General features: G+C 41.5%; 1 protein-coding gene across 2 annotated transcripts; it reads right to left on the reverse strand.

Annotated features, from left to right (window-relative positions):
• Nucleotides 1-687: 687 nt before the first annotated feature.
• Nucleotides 688-13,177, reverse strand: tnnt3a (troponin T type 3a (skeletal, fast)). 2 transcript variants are annotated; one of them, XM_056387423.1, is made up of 12 exons: nucleotides 13,094-13,177; nucleotides 11,063-11,103; nucleotides 10,877-10,890; nucleotides 6,660-6,678; nucleotides 6,461-6,506; nucleotides 6,246-6,362; nucleotides 5,559-5,636; nucleotides 5,269-5,382; nucleotides 5,062-5,174; nucleotides 4,787-4,877; nucleotides 4,077-4,117; nucleotides 688-1,004 (listed from the first exon to the last, which is right to left on the reverse strand). In XM_056387423.1, the coding sequence occupies exons 2-12, from the start codon at nucleotides 11,080-11,082 to the stop codon at nucleotides 968-970; spliced, it is 690 nt and encodes a 229-aa protein (XP_056243398.1). In that variant the 5' UTR covers nucleotides 11,083-11,103; nucleotides 13,094-13,177; the 3' UTR covers nucleotides 688-967. The 2 variants fall into 2 exon arrangements, with proteins under 2 accessions (XP_056243398.1, XP_056243397.1); XM_056387422.1 differs by lacking the exon at nucleotides 13,094-13,177 and adding an exon at nucleotides 9,548-9,724 and having other exon boundaries at nucleotides 11,063-11,097.
• Between the last annotated feature and the right edge of the window lie 1,475 nt (nucleotides 13,178-14,652).

Here is a 14,652-nt window from a genome sequence, read left to right on the forward strand (position 1 = left end):
TGGGGATCTTGGTAAAAAATACCTGAGGTGTTTCATGAGCCTAATGTGTTGGATGCATCAAAAACAAAACGCCCCAGATTGATTCTTCATTCAAAAGTTTAAAACTCTGACACAGACTTAAATCATCGTGGCTACCAAACTGATGAGACGGCAGCTCATCAGAGACGGCAAAGTGCGCTGGGTTTTATAGACCACACCTGCACACAGGTGTTCACAATCAACAGCCACACCTGTTTCCTGTCAGGTCAATCAGGTGCAGACTCTTCAGATTGACAATATTTGGAAAGACTATTTGACTCAAGCCTCTAAAAAACCATTTTAATAAAGAGTAATGAATAAATCTGACACTCTTTAATCAGCCAGAGACAAGAAGCTTTCTGACGAAGACGAACTGACGGATCTTGTTCGTCTGTATTAATGTGTTTTTGTACAAAACCTTTGTTTCCTTTTGCAGGGATCCTCATGTAGTATTTGTCTATTTTACAACTAAAAGTTATTTAAGTTTTTATTAAACTTTTGCCTTAAATATACCACAACTCTTTGTATAAAATAGAGCTTTTGAGTCCTTGTGGTGATTACATCATTAAACACCAGGTTCACAGTGCTGAACAAATGACTTTAAAATTACACGACTAAAAATACTGAACTTTATTGATTTCTGAATGACAACAGATCTACAGACATGGCTTGAAGAGTCACACTTTATTTACAAAAATACTGAGAACCAAACAGTCGAGGGTGAGGAAGCGTGAGGCGAATCAGGTTTAGTACTTTTATTCCTATTGAACAGCAGCTATAAAGGCTCCTGGTTGCATGTATCAGGACGTGGGTTGGTAACCGCAAGGTAAACGTCAGCGTTACTCGCTTCTTCTGAGCCACGACCTCCGCCACCGTGTGCGTTGCTTCATCAGGCGTGTGTCCGAGACAATCGCAGTTTGGTTTCTGAGCAGAGGCGGGACGGGCCAGTCTACTTTCTGCGGCGGGCGGCGGCTCCCTTCTTGCTGCTGTAATACAAAACAAACGCACACAAAACGTAAAAATGAAGATGGATATTTTGCATTAGCATGTCTGTTAGCATGTCTGTTTTAGTAACGAAATGCTAATGGATGGGGAAAGTAACCACAATATCATTGGCCCTGCTTCTTGTTCACTAACTATTAATCTAACGCTTGTGAGCATTAAATATCCTCAGTTGTAACTGTTGTTTTTATTTGTGTATTTATACAATTGTGCAAACCCTTTAGGTAGCTAACCGTAGCTAACTGTAGCTCGCCGCAGCAGGACCACAAATCTTTCTAGTTCACAAAATAAACTAGACAAACTAAATAAATATAACTTCACAAAATACTTTTCTTTGTCTGAAAACGACATTAAAATCCTTTTAGCTAAAACATTTCTTGTTTTGCACACATTCAGTTTTCTGGTCGACATGCAAAACATCAGAAACGTCCGGCCTGCAACATGACATCAGACCGTCTCCGTTGACTTTGTTCACACAAGGATCAGAATCAGTGACAAACTCATGCAGCACTTACCTGCAAAGACTGAATCATTACTGAGTCCAACAGTCACTAACTTAACATGTCTATCTTTACAGTCACTGTTGTAACGGCTGCACTCACAGTGACGTAAATGGGTCAGTATGAAGAGAAGGACCCTGACCTCCACACTGAAAAAGGATGCATAGTCAGCCAGCATACATTATATCACCAGTTTAAATGTTGGATAGGATCCTTTTACAGTGGGAACACCAGGGAACGTCCCTCTCATACTCTACAGTTATATTGAAAAGTAACTATCAAATGGGAACATTAGAAAAATAACACACAATCATATGGGATGTTAGAGAAGCAACACAAACACAAAGACGCACGGAGCCAAACAAGGGGTAGAAAAAAAATATTGGTTTGGAAAATCGGTGTGCAGAGATTACTTAAAATAATTTTTCTACCACATAAACAAAGGAAAGGCTCCGTAAAGACAGACCGAAGCAGCAGCTCGCTTCTTTCTTTCTTCTTTAACTGCACACTGGAGTTTTAGGCACATTTTAGACAAATTTTTCTCACAGTCCAACAACTAGTTTTTCAAGTCTAGAGAAAAACCGGAGGGAAAAAAAAAATCGTGAAAGCTAACACGCTACTATTAGCTAACAAAATATAAAACAAACAAACCAAAAAACCTTACCTTCAGTTTAATTGTGTAAGGTTTTCTACATTTGGTATGTAGCCTTGCTTACTTTCCATGATCAGGCTAGCTACAGTATTAGCTTGCGGCTCTATTAGCCTGCCGGTTTTTAATTTTAGCTCATTAGCATGAGAAAATGTTTTAAAGGAGCTATTTTAAGTTCAGCTGTTACTACATAGCTAACATTAGCATTAACAGCTGTTTACCTGCCAGTCTTACAGAAATGTGAGTTCAGCATTAAACTTCAACCCTCTACTTTTGCTTCTATTTCTATCACTTGTTCTTCTACTTACGTTAGCATGCTAACTAGCTAACCTGTGATTGCAGAACTTACAAACAGCTCCTTTAAAGCCTAAAACTCCAACCTGCAGGGGGAATGTGTTATTTACAGGTGGCACCACAGTCCTGAAGACAAACTGCTGCGTGACATAAACACAACACGTATGACCTGTGAGGTGGACAGAGGCCGGTCCTCTACTGCTGGTGACGGTGACCTCCAGACAGTTTGGCGTGGATGTGGGTCTGAACACTCGGTGGTGGTGTTAGTGAGGATTTGGTGTGTTTATGGCTTGTTTGAATCATATGTAAATATGGACTATTGCTCAGCCTTAGACTTGAAATATTCCAAAATGTCAGATTCAGGCTGCTGGTTTGAACGTAAACTAAAACTGAAGAATGAAGCGGGTTTGACGACTGACACCCCTCAAACTGGAAAACCGTATTGTCACCTCCTTTATGAAAAACTCTGGCCAATATCTGATTGATTTTAACAGATTATATATTGGCCTAATTTACTTATGTGTCCAACAATTTCCTGCCATAAACTGACATAAACTGTCTTGAATGTTATAACAGTTATGTCTTACTGAGGGAAAGGGTTGTGACAACAAGTTGGGAGTTAAGTGGAGTTATGTTTTGAAATTACTGGGTGTCAGTGAACGCAGCAGCGACAGTACTTACTGCTTCTGCAACTCGTCAATGCGATTCCTGTACATGAGCACCTGAAAAATGACACAGCAGCAGCTTTAACACGCACCAGGACACGTTTACCTCCGCGGAGAACCGACCCCCTTCTCTTCTTCTCGGCAGGCTCCGAGGGCTGAAAGCTGCAGGCTGAGGCATCATGGGAAACCAAGACGGGTGTTCCTCTGTGTTCGCTGTTAGTGTTTAGTGTCATGAATTTTGCAACTGATGGTGATTTTTCTGATCATGAAAAAGCCCGTCGTAGTTTCCCAAAAAGAAACATGGATGACTCAGAGACATTCGGCTTCAGTGTCGCTCTGAAACCTCTTACTCACCTGTCGGAGCGCTCGCTCACACACCTGACTGAGTTTCCCAGTCACCCAACACCACCTTTACCTCCACTTTAGATCCTTTATCTGCTCATAGTTGAAGAGTTTGATTCCAAAATGACGCTGTTAGCCAAAAAACTTCTGCTTAAAAACATTCGGCCATTGATCTTACATATATGTCGATAAGACATCGCCAAATAATTACGACAAAAACACAGACGTCATCAATCTCCTGATAATAGAAATATTGTCAAAATTGTGACACTGACTCAGCAGAGATAAGAAAATGGATCAGGATAACAGACTCATCTTTTAACCTTGTTGAGTCGGACTAATGCTAAGAAATCACCAAATTAAAGGTGTGGTGCCTTTGTGAAGGATAGAGGACATTTAATTCCCTCATCATCGTCACAGCTGCTCTTCAGGTAACAGACGTCACTTCTGGAAACAAACCCTTCAGTTCTGACTCCCCTTCTTTTTCCGTGGTGTGTCGCCTCCTCTCCCGACCGGAGGCGGCGCTCTGACTCTCTGACCTTCCTTCATGCTAACATGCAGCGAGCCTGAGGTCGGCAGGCAGACGCCCTGCTCAGCTCTACTTACAATTTACTGAGCTCCTCCACTCTCTTACGCAGGGTTGTAACCTGGAGGAAACCAAAGAGCATATCGAGGGTTCAAATCCAGAGGTGACGGGAGGCTCGGCTGGACGGTCGCCTCAGGACAACAGCGTCAACAACCAACAGCAGGGACAGGGCTTTTGGCTTTTCTTTAGAGCTTTACCTTGCACTGTTTACTATGACATAAGGTCAAATTCAATATCATAAAAAAGTGTTTAATTCATAAGAACCGATCAAAAAGAAATAAACTTTTAAATGAAATGAAATAGAGGGAGGAGGTACGTACCCATTCACACAGCTGTGGATTAACATTTTAATTGTTATGTATATTTTTAAAAAGTCTCTAAATGATTCTTGATTAAATCTGGATCTGATCCGATTCAATTCATTTTTCAATTCCCCATAAATTTTGGAATTTAATGAACTATAAGTAGGTAATTTATATATTTTTTAAAAACAGAGATGGAAGAAAACTTTTTCTGACCCACAGTCCTGTTTTTCGGTCCCAGAATTTCTCATGCAAAACTTTACATGTTGTGAACTTCCTGATGTTTTTCAAACCTATTGGATTTTTAAACTCATGAAAAAAGCATTAGTCAATGTGGGGTCCAAAAGCTGAGACTCAAGGACAGCAAATACACAGCAGAGGTTACTGAGAGAGATTATGATGTGACGACACCAGGGACGAAGTCTCACCTCGTACTTCTGTCTCTTCAGTCTCTCCATGTGGTCGAACTTCTCAGACTCCAGCTGGGACATCCAATCATGCAGCTCGTTGATCTTGTCCCTGCAGGAAGCACAAGATCAAATGTTACAACAGTCTCATTTGAGTTGAGTATATATATATATATATATATATATATATATATACATACTGTAGTTTATACTAGATTATAGTGTGTCTCAATGAATTGGTTAATTGTTTAGTCATGACTGTCAGTGTCCTCAGCTGCTGAAGTGTTGACTCGTACTTCAGCTTGTCTTCGTTCAGATGGTCGATGTTAAGTTGCTTGCGCCTGGCGGCCAGGATCTTCTTCTTCTTCTCTCTCTCAGTCTCTTTCTTTCCTCCTCTCTTCTGGTCGGCCTGTTGCGCACAGACACACACAGAACAGTACAGATGTTTAGTAACAGCTGTCCAGGAAACGAGACACTACTACTTCTACTGCGTGTGCACTGACTCTCTGCAGGTGACTGCTGTAGTTGGAGCCCATGCTGGACAGAGCCGACTTTTTCTTGGCCTCCTCATCTGCCTTCTTCTTGGCGTCAGCCTCCTCCTTGATCCGCCTCTCTTCCTGGTTCACAGAAAAACACATCAGAGTGAGACCTCCGAGCCACATCCACCACTCAGACTCCAAACCAACACAGGAAACAGAAGCATTAAACATTACCACATTACACTCCGAGTGTAAACACAGAAATTATACACATGAATATAAAGAATAAAGCGAGATGTGATGAAAGCACGAACCTCACGTCTGGCCTGGCGCTCCTTCTCCTTCTCAGCGCGGACCCTCTGCTGCTCGGCCCTCTCAGCACGACGCTTCTCCTGCAGGACGACAGCGAACGCAGCGTCAAGCATTTCACTGGACACAACTCACTCCACCCGCCTCGTGACCGACATATATATATATATATATATATTATATATATATATATATATATAGTATTGTAGTCTGTCTTGATTGGTTGTTTATTGTTTGGTATGTAAAAATTCAGAAAATCGTCATCACAATTACCCAGAATTCCCCTTCACAATGTTTGTTTTGTCCAACCATTATGTCCAAACAAAACAATTATTAAAAATAAATTACAATTATTTTAAATAATTTAAAGGAGAAGTATCAAATCCTGAGAATCTGGAATCAAGAAACGTTTGAACTTTTCACATAAAAGTGACTTAAAGCTCCGACTTTGTACGTCAGAACTTGAGGAAATATGCTTTTATATATATATATATATATATATACTATATGTATTATTTCTTTGGCATAAAACATGATTTAAAAACACATACAACGTAACAGAATGAATTTAACTTTTTTTTTCCTAATTCAAGGGGGAAATATTAATAAATGATCATTTCATACAATAATTATATGATTTTATGACGTTTTGTGAATATCACAGCTCCATCTTGCTGCCACTGAAAACTCACAATCCTGTCCTTGAGTGCAATCAGCTCCTCCTCCTCCTTCTTCCTGCACTCAAAGTGAGCATCGATCAGGGCCTGCAGCTCGATCAGATCCTTGTTCTGACGTTTCTTCTGGATGTCCTGCAGGTCAGAGGGACAGAGACACCACTCAGACTCAGACTCAGACCCCCCCACACAAACCAACAGATCCTTCATGTTGTCACTGCGGGTCAACTTACATCAAAGTCCACTTTCTCACCGTCTGGGATCTTAGGAGCGCTGGGCCTGCGAGAGAGCGGTCCAGTCTTAACTTTAAATCTCTCATTATTAGAAATGATTATTAAGTTGCTTTTCTTTTTATCTTTTCAGCCAAAGCGGCTCAGATCAAAATGTCTACAGAAATAATATGAGGTCAGATCACATGAGAAGGACACTTACTTGAACTTTGGCTTCTCCTCTGTGGGTTAGGAAATGAAGAGGGGACAAGTACATGTCATTGGGTTAGAAACAAAGCAGATTGTGTAACTTCTCTCAGGCATTACATGGATTAAAATGTATGTTTTTAGCTCTATATGACAGATTAGAATAAGATTAAAGAATTTAAATGATTGCAGTGTTTATCAGTTTTTTTAATTGGGGTTAGAAACAACAGGTAAATAAGAACAAACAAATGACAACTTCACATAAAAAACAGAATAAAACAGTTGTAAACAGGGGATTATAATGTTTTGTGAATATGTGCAGTCACAGAAATACACAATGATGTATTCAGGTTGTTCACAAACCTCAATGTGCTGCTTTTTTTCATTCCTCTAAAAAAGCTGCTAAATGTCATTTTTATTCACGCTTTTTTCACGGTTTTTGCTTTTGTTTTTTTTTGTTTTTTTTGGCTTGACCCCGAAACTGTTTTACACAAGCAAGACAAAATCATTTTCCCCAGTTCCTTGTTTCGTTTTAACCCAGATTCTGGCGGCTCCATGCCATGCAGATGCAGGAGTGTAACGGTGGGGTCGCTGCGCAGTGAAGCACGTTAGCATTTCATATTCTTTCACCCTTCTTCCCCACTAGCAGTTTTAATTTATCTCAAAACTCACTTAATACACATTTAAAATTGTGTGTTTGTGTGTGTTTTATTATTATTTCTTATAAATTTGGATTTCAAACTCTCGGTGCCTTCTGGATTTCAACAGACGGATAAAATTTGGGCAGACATTTTGTGAACAGCAGCCGTTCCCCGAGTACAGACGTCAGACCTGGACACTGTGGGCCTTCCAAAACCAGAGTGACAGATTTTTCAGATTTGTCAAAAAATGTTTTTTTAAATCAACATACCTTCCTCTTCAACAGCCTCTGCATGCAGCAAGCATCCAAAAACAAAAGCAGAATAGACAACAGCGTTAGCAGGCGCTCTGGGACTGACAAACTGCACAGCTAAATTAAATACAGCAAATTAAAATCAGTCAAACTGCTGCAGCTACAGCATCTCTAGTGACTCACTCAGAGATGAGGGATTTTAAACTACTGTAAATTCTCAAATAAGTCTCCAATAGTACGAGTTAGCACAAAATGCATTGATAAAATGCATGTAGAGTTATCTGTACCCACAAAAACTCTTGGAAGCAATTGGAAAAAAATCAGGGGAAGACCTCAGCTAGTATTTGAGAATTTACAATTACACAAGTCTTGGTTTGTTGAAGCCACAGTTTCACTTTAAAACAGCTCAACAAAGTATTATCCTTTAACATTTAACCTTGCATTCATGTGCTATTAAACATTTCAGTTTTCTTCATCAACGTGGCAGAAGATTATAATAATTTAGTATAAGTAAAATTATCATTGGGTCTTTTCTTTTCAAAAATAGCACATGAATACACCACTGCCTCGGCTCACCAGCACCATCATATCCATTAGGTAAATACTGAAAAAGATGAAATCTGCAGCACCATCTTTTTCTTTTCATAAATCAAATAGAATTAAATATAAATATTTTCATGCTAAGCAGTAAATGTTATTCCTTTATAAAAAGGCAGCTTTAACATATAGTATGTTATTAATTTGATGTTCTCCTTCATCAGATGTCAAAATAATAAAAAAGCAACCATGTACTCCAAATACCAGTATTTAGAGTACATGTGGTACAGTAGTATAAGGAGGGTAGACTGATGAAAGAGGCCAATATTTGTTTTTTCTTAGAATTTGAACCCACATGTAATCAATGTAAAAACAATTCCCTGTGTTAGCAGCTTTGTCTTCTGTGAATGCTAACCTTTTAGCATACAGTAGCCTATGGCAGGCTAAGTTGCCAATGATTATAACTATCTGTATGTTTTGATGGATTAGCAGGTGTCCATTGTTTGTTCAAGGACAAACTGGCAAAATGTTTAATTCTTTTCTCATAATAATAATAGTATAATGTTTTCTTTAATTATAAAGCAATTTGAACAGAAGCTAACTGAACAGAAGCTAACCAAACAGAAAGCTAATTGAACAGAAGCTAACTGAACAGAAGCTAACCAAACAGAAAGCTAATTGAACAGAAGCTAACTGAACAGAAGCTAACTGAACAAAAAGCTAACTGAACAAAAGCTAACTGAACAGAAGCTAACCAAACAGAAAGCTAATTGAACAGAAGCTAACTGAACAAAAAGCTAATAAAACAGAAGCTAACTGAACAGAAGCTAACCGAACAGAAAAATAATGGAACAAAGCTAATTGAACAGAAGCTAACTGAACAAAAAGCTAACTGAACAAAAAGCTAACTGAAAAAAAAGCTAATAAAACAGAAGCTAACTGAACAGAAGCTAACTAAAAACAGAAAGCTAACTGAAAACAGAAAGCTAACTGAAAAAAAAGCTAATTGAGCAGAAGCTAACTGAACAAAAAGCTAACCAAACAGAAAGCTAATTGAACAGAAGCTAACCAAACACAAAGCTAATTGAACAGAAAGCTAACGTAGATGTGGGGCAGCACTTTGTCTCTTTGTATTAGCTCAAATCATGAGCTTCAGTTCAGAAATATTGGCCTTCTCATATTAGTCACACCCTAATTATAAAATGCTTTGGATCAAATCATCTCAACAATGTCTATATAAAAAAAAAAAAAAAGTAAGACATCCCAACTTGCGGCCATTGAGTGCTGCATAACCAGGCTGTTTTTGACTTTGTCCAGAGGTGGAAGGAAGGTAGCGTTAGCATTAGCAGACATGGTGAATATGTGTGCGGATCAGGATTAGTTGGGGTCTGTCTGGCTGGCTGTAGCTGGTGGAGCGCACCTGTTGCCTGGGAAAGGATGATAGAATACCCCCTTCCCCCCTCCGTGCCACATACCTTCAGCCTCAGTCTCAGCCTCAGCCTCAGGTTCAGGTTCTGGTTCTGGCTCTGGTTCTACCTCTGGTTCTGGTTCTGGTTCTGGTTCTGGCTCTGCCTCTGCCTCTGCCTCTGCCTCTGGCTCAGGGGCCGCCTCAGGGGCCACCTCTACTTCCTCTACTACCTCCTCTTCTACAGCTACACAACATGCAGCGAGTCACCAGGGGAGAGGACGGGCGGTGAAAGGGTTAATGGAAGCAGGAGAGAAGGGAGAGAGGGAAAGAGGTGGTGGCGGTGAGTAGATGTGAGACATGAGGAGGTTCATGGAGGGGGGGGCAGTTTGGGGGAAACTGCCACCAGATGGCGCTAAAGCACGTGAGACTGCAAGCAGTTATAGATGTGAAAAGGTCAGTCATTGATGGTCAGTCATAATGGATGAAATGCGATTGACTCCTGCAAAATACCTGCACTGCAACTCTGAGATCGAACACACAAATAAAATAAAATAAAATCCAGATTTCTATCCTGACGCGATCAATTCTGCGTTTTTCGACCAGTGTCTTTTCATTTATCTCTCATACGGTTAGTGTCGACCCGCATGCCAGTGGAGAAAAGTACATGTGGCGGTAAGAACACACATCTTCAAAAGTGACCGACAAATTAGTATCAATGACGTGAGACTTATCATCCGGAGTCTGCAGGCTTCATCTTACCATCGTATTCTTCACGTCCGTCCGAGAAAGAAAGGAGCAGAAGAACATTATGAAAAGATCCCGTTTGTACCCATTTTTGACAGAAAACTTAGGCAAAATATGGGTACACTGGGGATCCATGCTAAGCATACGCAACGCAGTCCTCCTGGGCTGAGCGGCGCCCGCAGGCGGGACTCTCAAGTGGCTTAAAAGTTCCCAGAAAAGTCACCCGTTGATTCATCTGAAGGTGCGTTCAGCTCAGGAGGACTGCACAGTTGCAGGTGGACATGCAGAGCTGCAGGACGCGTTGCCAACAGGTCAGTGCAAGCTTGTGCAATTTAGAGGTTTGTAAGTTCAGATTTACTGTCCTGTTGCCAGCGTTGACGCCTGCAACCACGCCACAGCGGGAGGGAAATATATGAGCAGATTTGCCTCAGGAAGAGAGAGCATTATTGCACAACTTGAATCTGGAGGAGTCAAGCCAAACCTGCAAACATACGAATTTATCCAGTGCAAATATCTCTCTACAGGGGATGGAAAGTTGGTTAGGCAGGATTCAGAAATAATAGTGGGATTTAGCATGGAGCTCCGGACTGTACCTGCAGCTAATGTTTGGGGATTTAATGTCTTTTTAAAGGGGAGAAAAGGTGCTACTTACCCCCGACCTGATCACTGCAAAACAAAAGGCAAAGAAAGTCTGATTTAGAGTCAAAATTAAACATGAAAAAACACTAGTTTGGTAAAATAATCTTATTTTATTTTAAATTTAAGATATTCCCCCCAAACTGACGACTAAAAAGGTCAAAGGTTTTTAATTAGTGCATGAAAATGTGAGTTGACTTACACTTCCTCTGTGTCAGACATGGTGACAGTGGACTTTGCAACCTGGAGGCGAGAGAGAAGAGAAGAACTTAAAGTCTGTCTCCGAGGAGCGCGCTGTATTAATAGCTCAGGATTAAGTTGCAGATGTCTTAAATATCTGCTGCCTGCCCCACCCTGACCAAACCCCCACCTGCTTGCCTGCACATATTTTACCACCACCACCCTAAAGATGAAAAAAAAAAGAAAATCTACATTCTTCATGTAGCTTCACATCAAAACATTTAGATCCTCGTTCATTTTAATTCCCTCGTCATTTTCTAAATGTTTCCCAGAGAAACATTCCCAAAATTTCTCATATGCAAACATCTTTGGTTTATAATTAGCGTGAGCACTTTGGACTGAAATTCAAGCCTCAGTCCTGAATCTGCTTCTCTGATGATAAGTGAGAAGGGAGCCAAACATAGATTTATGCCAACGGTCTGTTTTCAACCGCTGAGAGAAGATTAATGTTGCAGTTGGAAGACAAAAAAAAACCCAAAAAAACCCAGAAACCTCCAGGGGTCACGGTAAAAGGTCAACCTCCTGCCCTCTCCCCTCGCTCTGCATCCAGTCGGCATCGAAGGTGTTAAAGACTTTTTATCTTTAGAAACACATTCAGCTCAGCTCTTAAATGCCTCCTGCAGATTCTGTCACATCTAAAAATCATCCTCGGGATACGATCCTGTCGGAATCCAGTTGTAAAATTCCCGCCTGGATTCTGCATCTGATCGAAAAACCCTGCGATGATAAACACACATGACCAGAATTTTATTCATAATTCAATCTACCGGTGATTAGATTTCGGATTAGTCGCCCATTAGCCTCATTAGCGTGAGGCCCACTATGAAGGCGTCCCGACATCACAACTATTTCCAGCAGACAGCTGCACAGGTCCCAGATCCGGTTTCAGTGGATCCGATGTTGAAGATTGGGTTCTTGCCCCTGGACCACTACCCATAATTCCACCTTCATTTCCTTATCTGGCCGTCTGGCTCTCACATGGTTCCTTCAATCACCTTCCAGAGGCTCCCTGCTGACTGAAGCCACTTTGCTCAGGAATTAAAATAAACCCTGTAAAGGGAGCCGTGAAGGTTAAAGGTCTAAGGCCTGGCTTCCTTGGATTTGTTCTTTGAATCTCGTAAATTGAAAATTTGTTTTCAAAGTGTTCACGCCGTCATGTAATATTGAGAGTCGGGACAAATTTAGACGATTCCTTTACATCCAGTCTGGAGGTTCTTGGCTCCTGTTCAAGATGTTAAAGTGTTTATCCTCAAGCTATGTGCACTCTAATGTAGACACATGCCACACCCATTTACAGCTTCACTAATAGACAACCACAACAACAAAAAATGCAGCTTTCAGCCAAGAACACCAGCATCCAAGAAAACCCCACAGCAGACTTCAACTATCACTAAACAACAATCAGGATTTATTGCGGCTGTTGTCATGACGTTACATAACTTATTAGTGTCATCTTCTATCTCCTGGAGTGGAAAGCTGCTTCAAAGGCTTTAAGCCATCTGTAAATCCCTCAGGTATGAGCCTCCGCTGGGTCTCTGGATTCAGACCAAACTGGCACAAAAACAACAACAAAGTCCTTTGAGAAAGCATCTGCTGCTCCCGCAAGACCCTCCGAACCTTCACACCCTTTAATCTAATTTCTTTCATCATTTTACAAACTCCACAAGAAATAATCCAGGTTTCTCAGCTCTTTTTGGAGACGCAGCAAGGCGTCAGAAAAACCCCGCTGCTTATCAGCCTCAGCTGCAGTCAAACACAGACACAAACTGGATTTCATTACATTAAGAACTCAAACACAAAAAGCATCAAACTCTGTGTGGCTTCGTAGAGAGGCCTGTTCCCCTCTCACCCCTGACCTCTGCTAGTCGTGGCAGTGATTTTAAAACATGTGGACTCAGCTGTCCTCAGTTTGGGTGATGTTTGGGGACATTGCACTTGAGCTTCCTCTCCTCTCTACCACTCACACTCTCATTCTCTCTCCCCTCTTCCTTACCTCAGAAAAGCTGAAAGAAGCGAGCTCCCTGCTGGCCGAGACAGGCTGTAAGGTTCTGCAAACTTACCGCGCTGATTATGTCCTTCTGTTATAGTGACACTCGATCCGCTCGGCCTCCCCATTGGCCGAGGAGCCGGCCCGGAGGCGAGGCCGGGGCCCGCGGTGGGGCAGGGTCCACGACTTCGCTCGCCCCCTCCCACTGCTGGCACTCAATAAGGAGATGGAAGGGTCGAATGCTAAGGAGGGAGGCTCAAGTTTGGAGAAGGGGGCAGCCAAGACGTCCCCGGGTTGCTATTCTGGGGCCGCTGCATTAGGCAAGCAAATTTCATGTGAGACCGAGAGGAGAGTTGGACGTCAGGGAGGAGAGGCAGGTGCTGTTTCTGAACCTCTAAACATAATGTACAGCGTGGTCAAAGGAAGGCAACAACCTGACTCAATCCAACCATCGTTCAACCATCGTTCACTTCGGGTCTTTGAACTTGTTTTCTTTGTCTCAGGTGTCAGTTTTCCCCAATAATCAGTTTTACAGCATGTAGGTCCTAATACAAGAAATAACAACAGTAGATGACAACTGAGATACGACACGAACACAAACACACACCCCCTCCCCCCTCGGGCTGTCAGGCTGTAGTTCCTCAGTTTAGGAGAAAATTAAAGGAAAATATGCTTGAATCAGAGGAAATTATTATTAATTATTATTAATTATTTGTTTGAATTTGAACATTTTGTGTTGTATGTTCAGACTGTGATCTGAAATAGTCAAAATGTAAACGTATGTGTATTTTAATTGTAATATGAGGTCTTTGTTTGTGCATTTGAAGCTCCCTTGAAGATTTATTGTTACTCTGGTTGTATTGGATTCAACTCTGTTTTAATTATCTGGCAGTGTAGGATATATTCCCAGTGTAATTTTCTCAGTTCAGCCTTTAAGTCCAAACAAGCTGCAGCATGAATCATTCACCCAGCTTCATTTATAAGTTGGATCTGTGCCGTGGTCGTCCGTCTCCACCGTCTCAGGGATCCTGAAAGATCCTCTCATTTCCTCCAGAGGGCGCCACAATCACAGCATTAAGAACAGCGTCTCTCAGACACCCACAAGTTAGAGTGTCAAATGTTTACATGTCACTGAAACACAAATAGACAAACCTCAGGCCAAGAACCTCCTGTTTGATTATGTGTTGTTGTTGATTTATAGTTGAACCGACCCGTCTGCGCTCCAGCAGCTGTGATGAACACTGAACCAAACACCTGTACAGTGTTTTACAGTGTGGCCAAACTACAGTCTTCCAATGGACCCCTGGAAGCCCCAGAGGGACACCTGAAACCCTCTCAAGAACCACTGGAATCCCATAAAGGATCCCTGACACCCCGAGGGACTAACAACCCCCTATCAAGGATTAAAACAAACCATTAAAACCTGCTGTGACTCTATTTGAACGACCTCTAAAATCCTCGTGAGGATACCTGGAGCTCACTCAACATCTCCCCAAAGCGACTCAGGACCCCATAAACCACCTAAAGGACGATTGCAACCTTCAGCACTTATGAAACTCTAAGCA

This window comes from Seriola aureovittata, chromosome 10 (assembly GCF_021018895.1).
Source record: "Seriola aureovittata isolate HTS-2021-v1 ecotype China chromosome 10, ASM2101889v1, whole genome shotgun sequence".
Taxonomy (NCBI): domain Eukaryota; kingdom Metazoa; phylum Chordata; class Actinopteri; order Carangiformes; family Carangidae; genus Seriola; species Seriola aureovittata.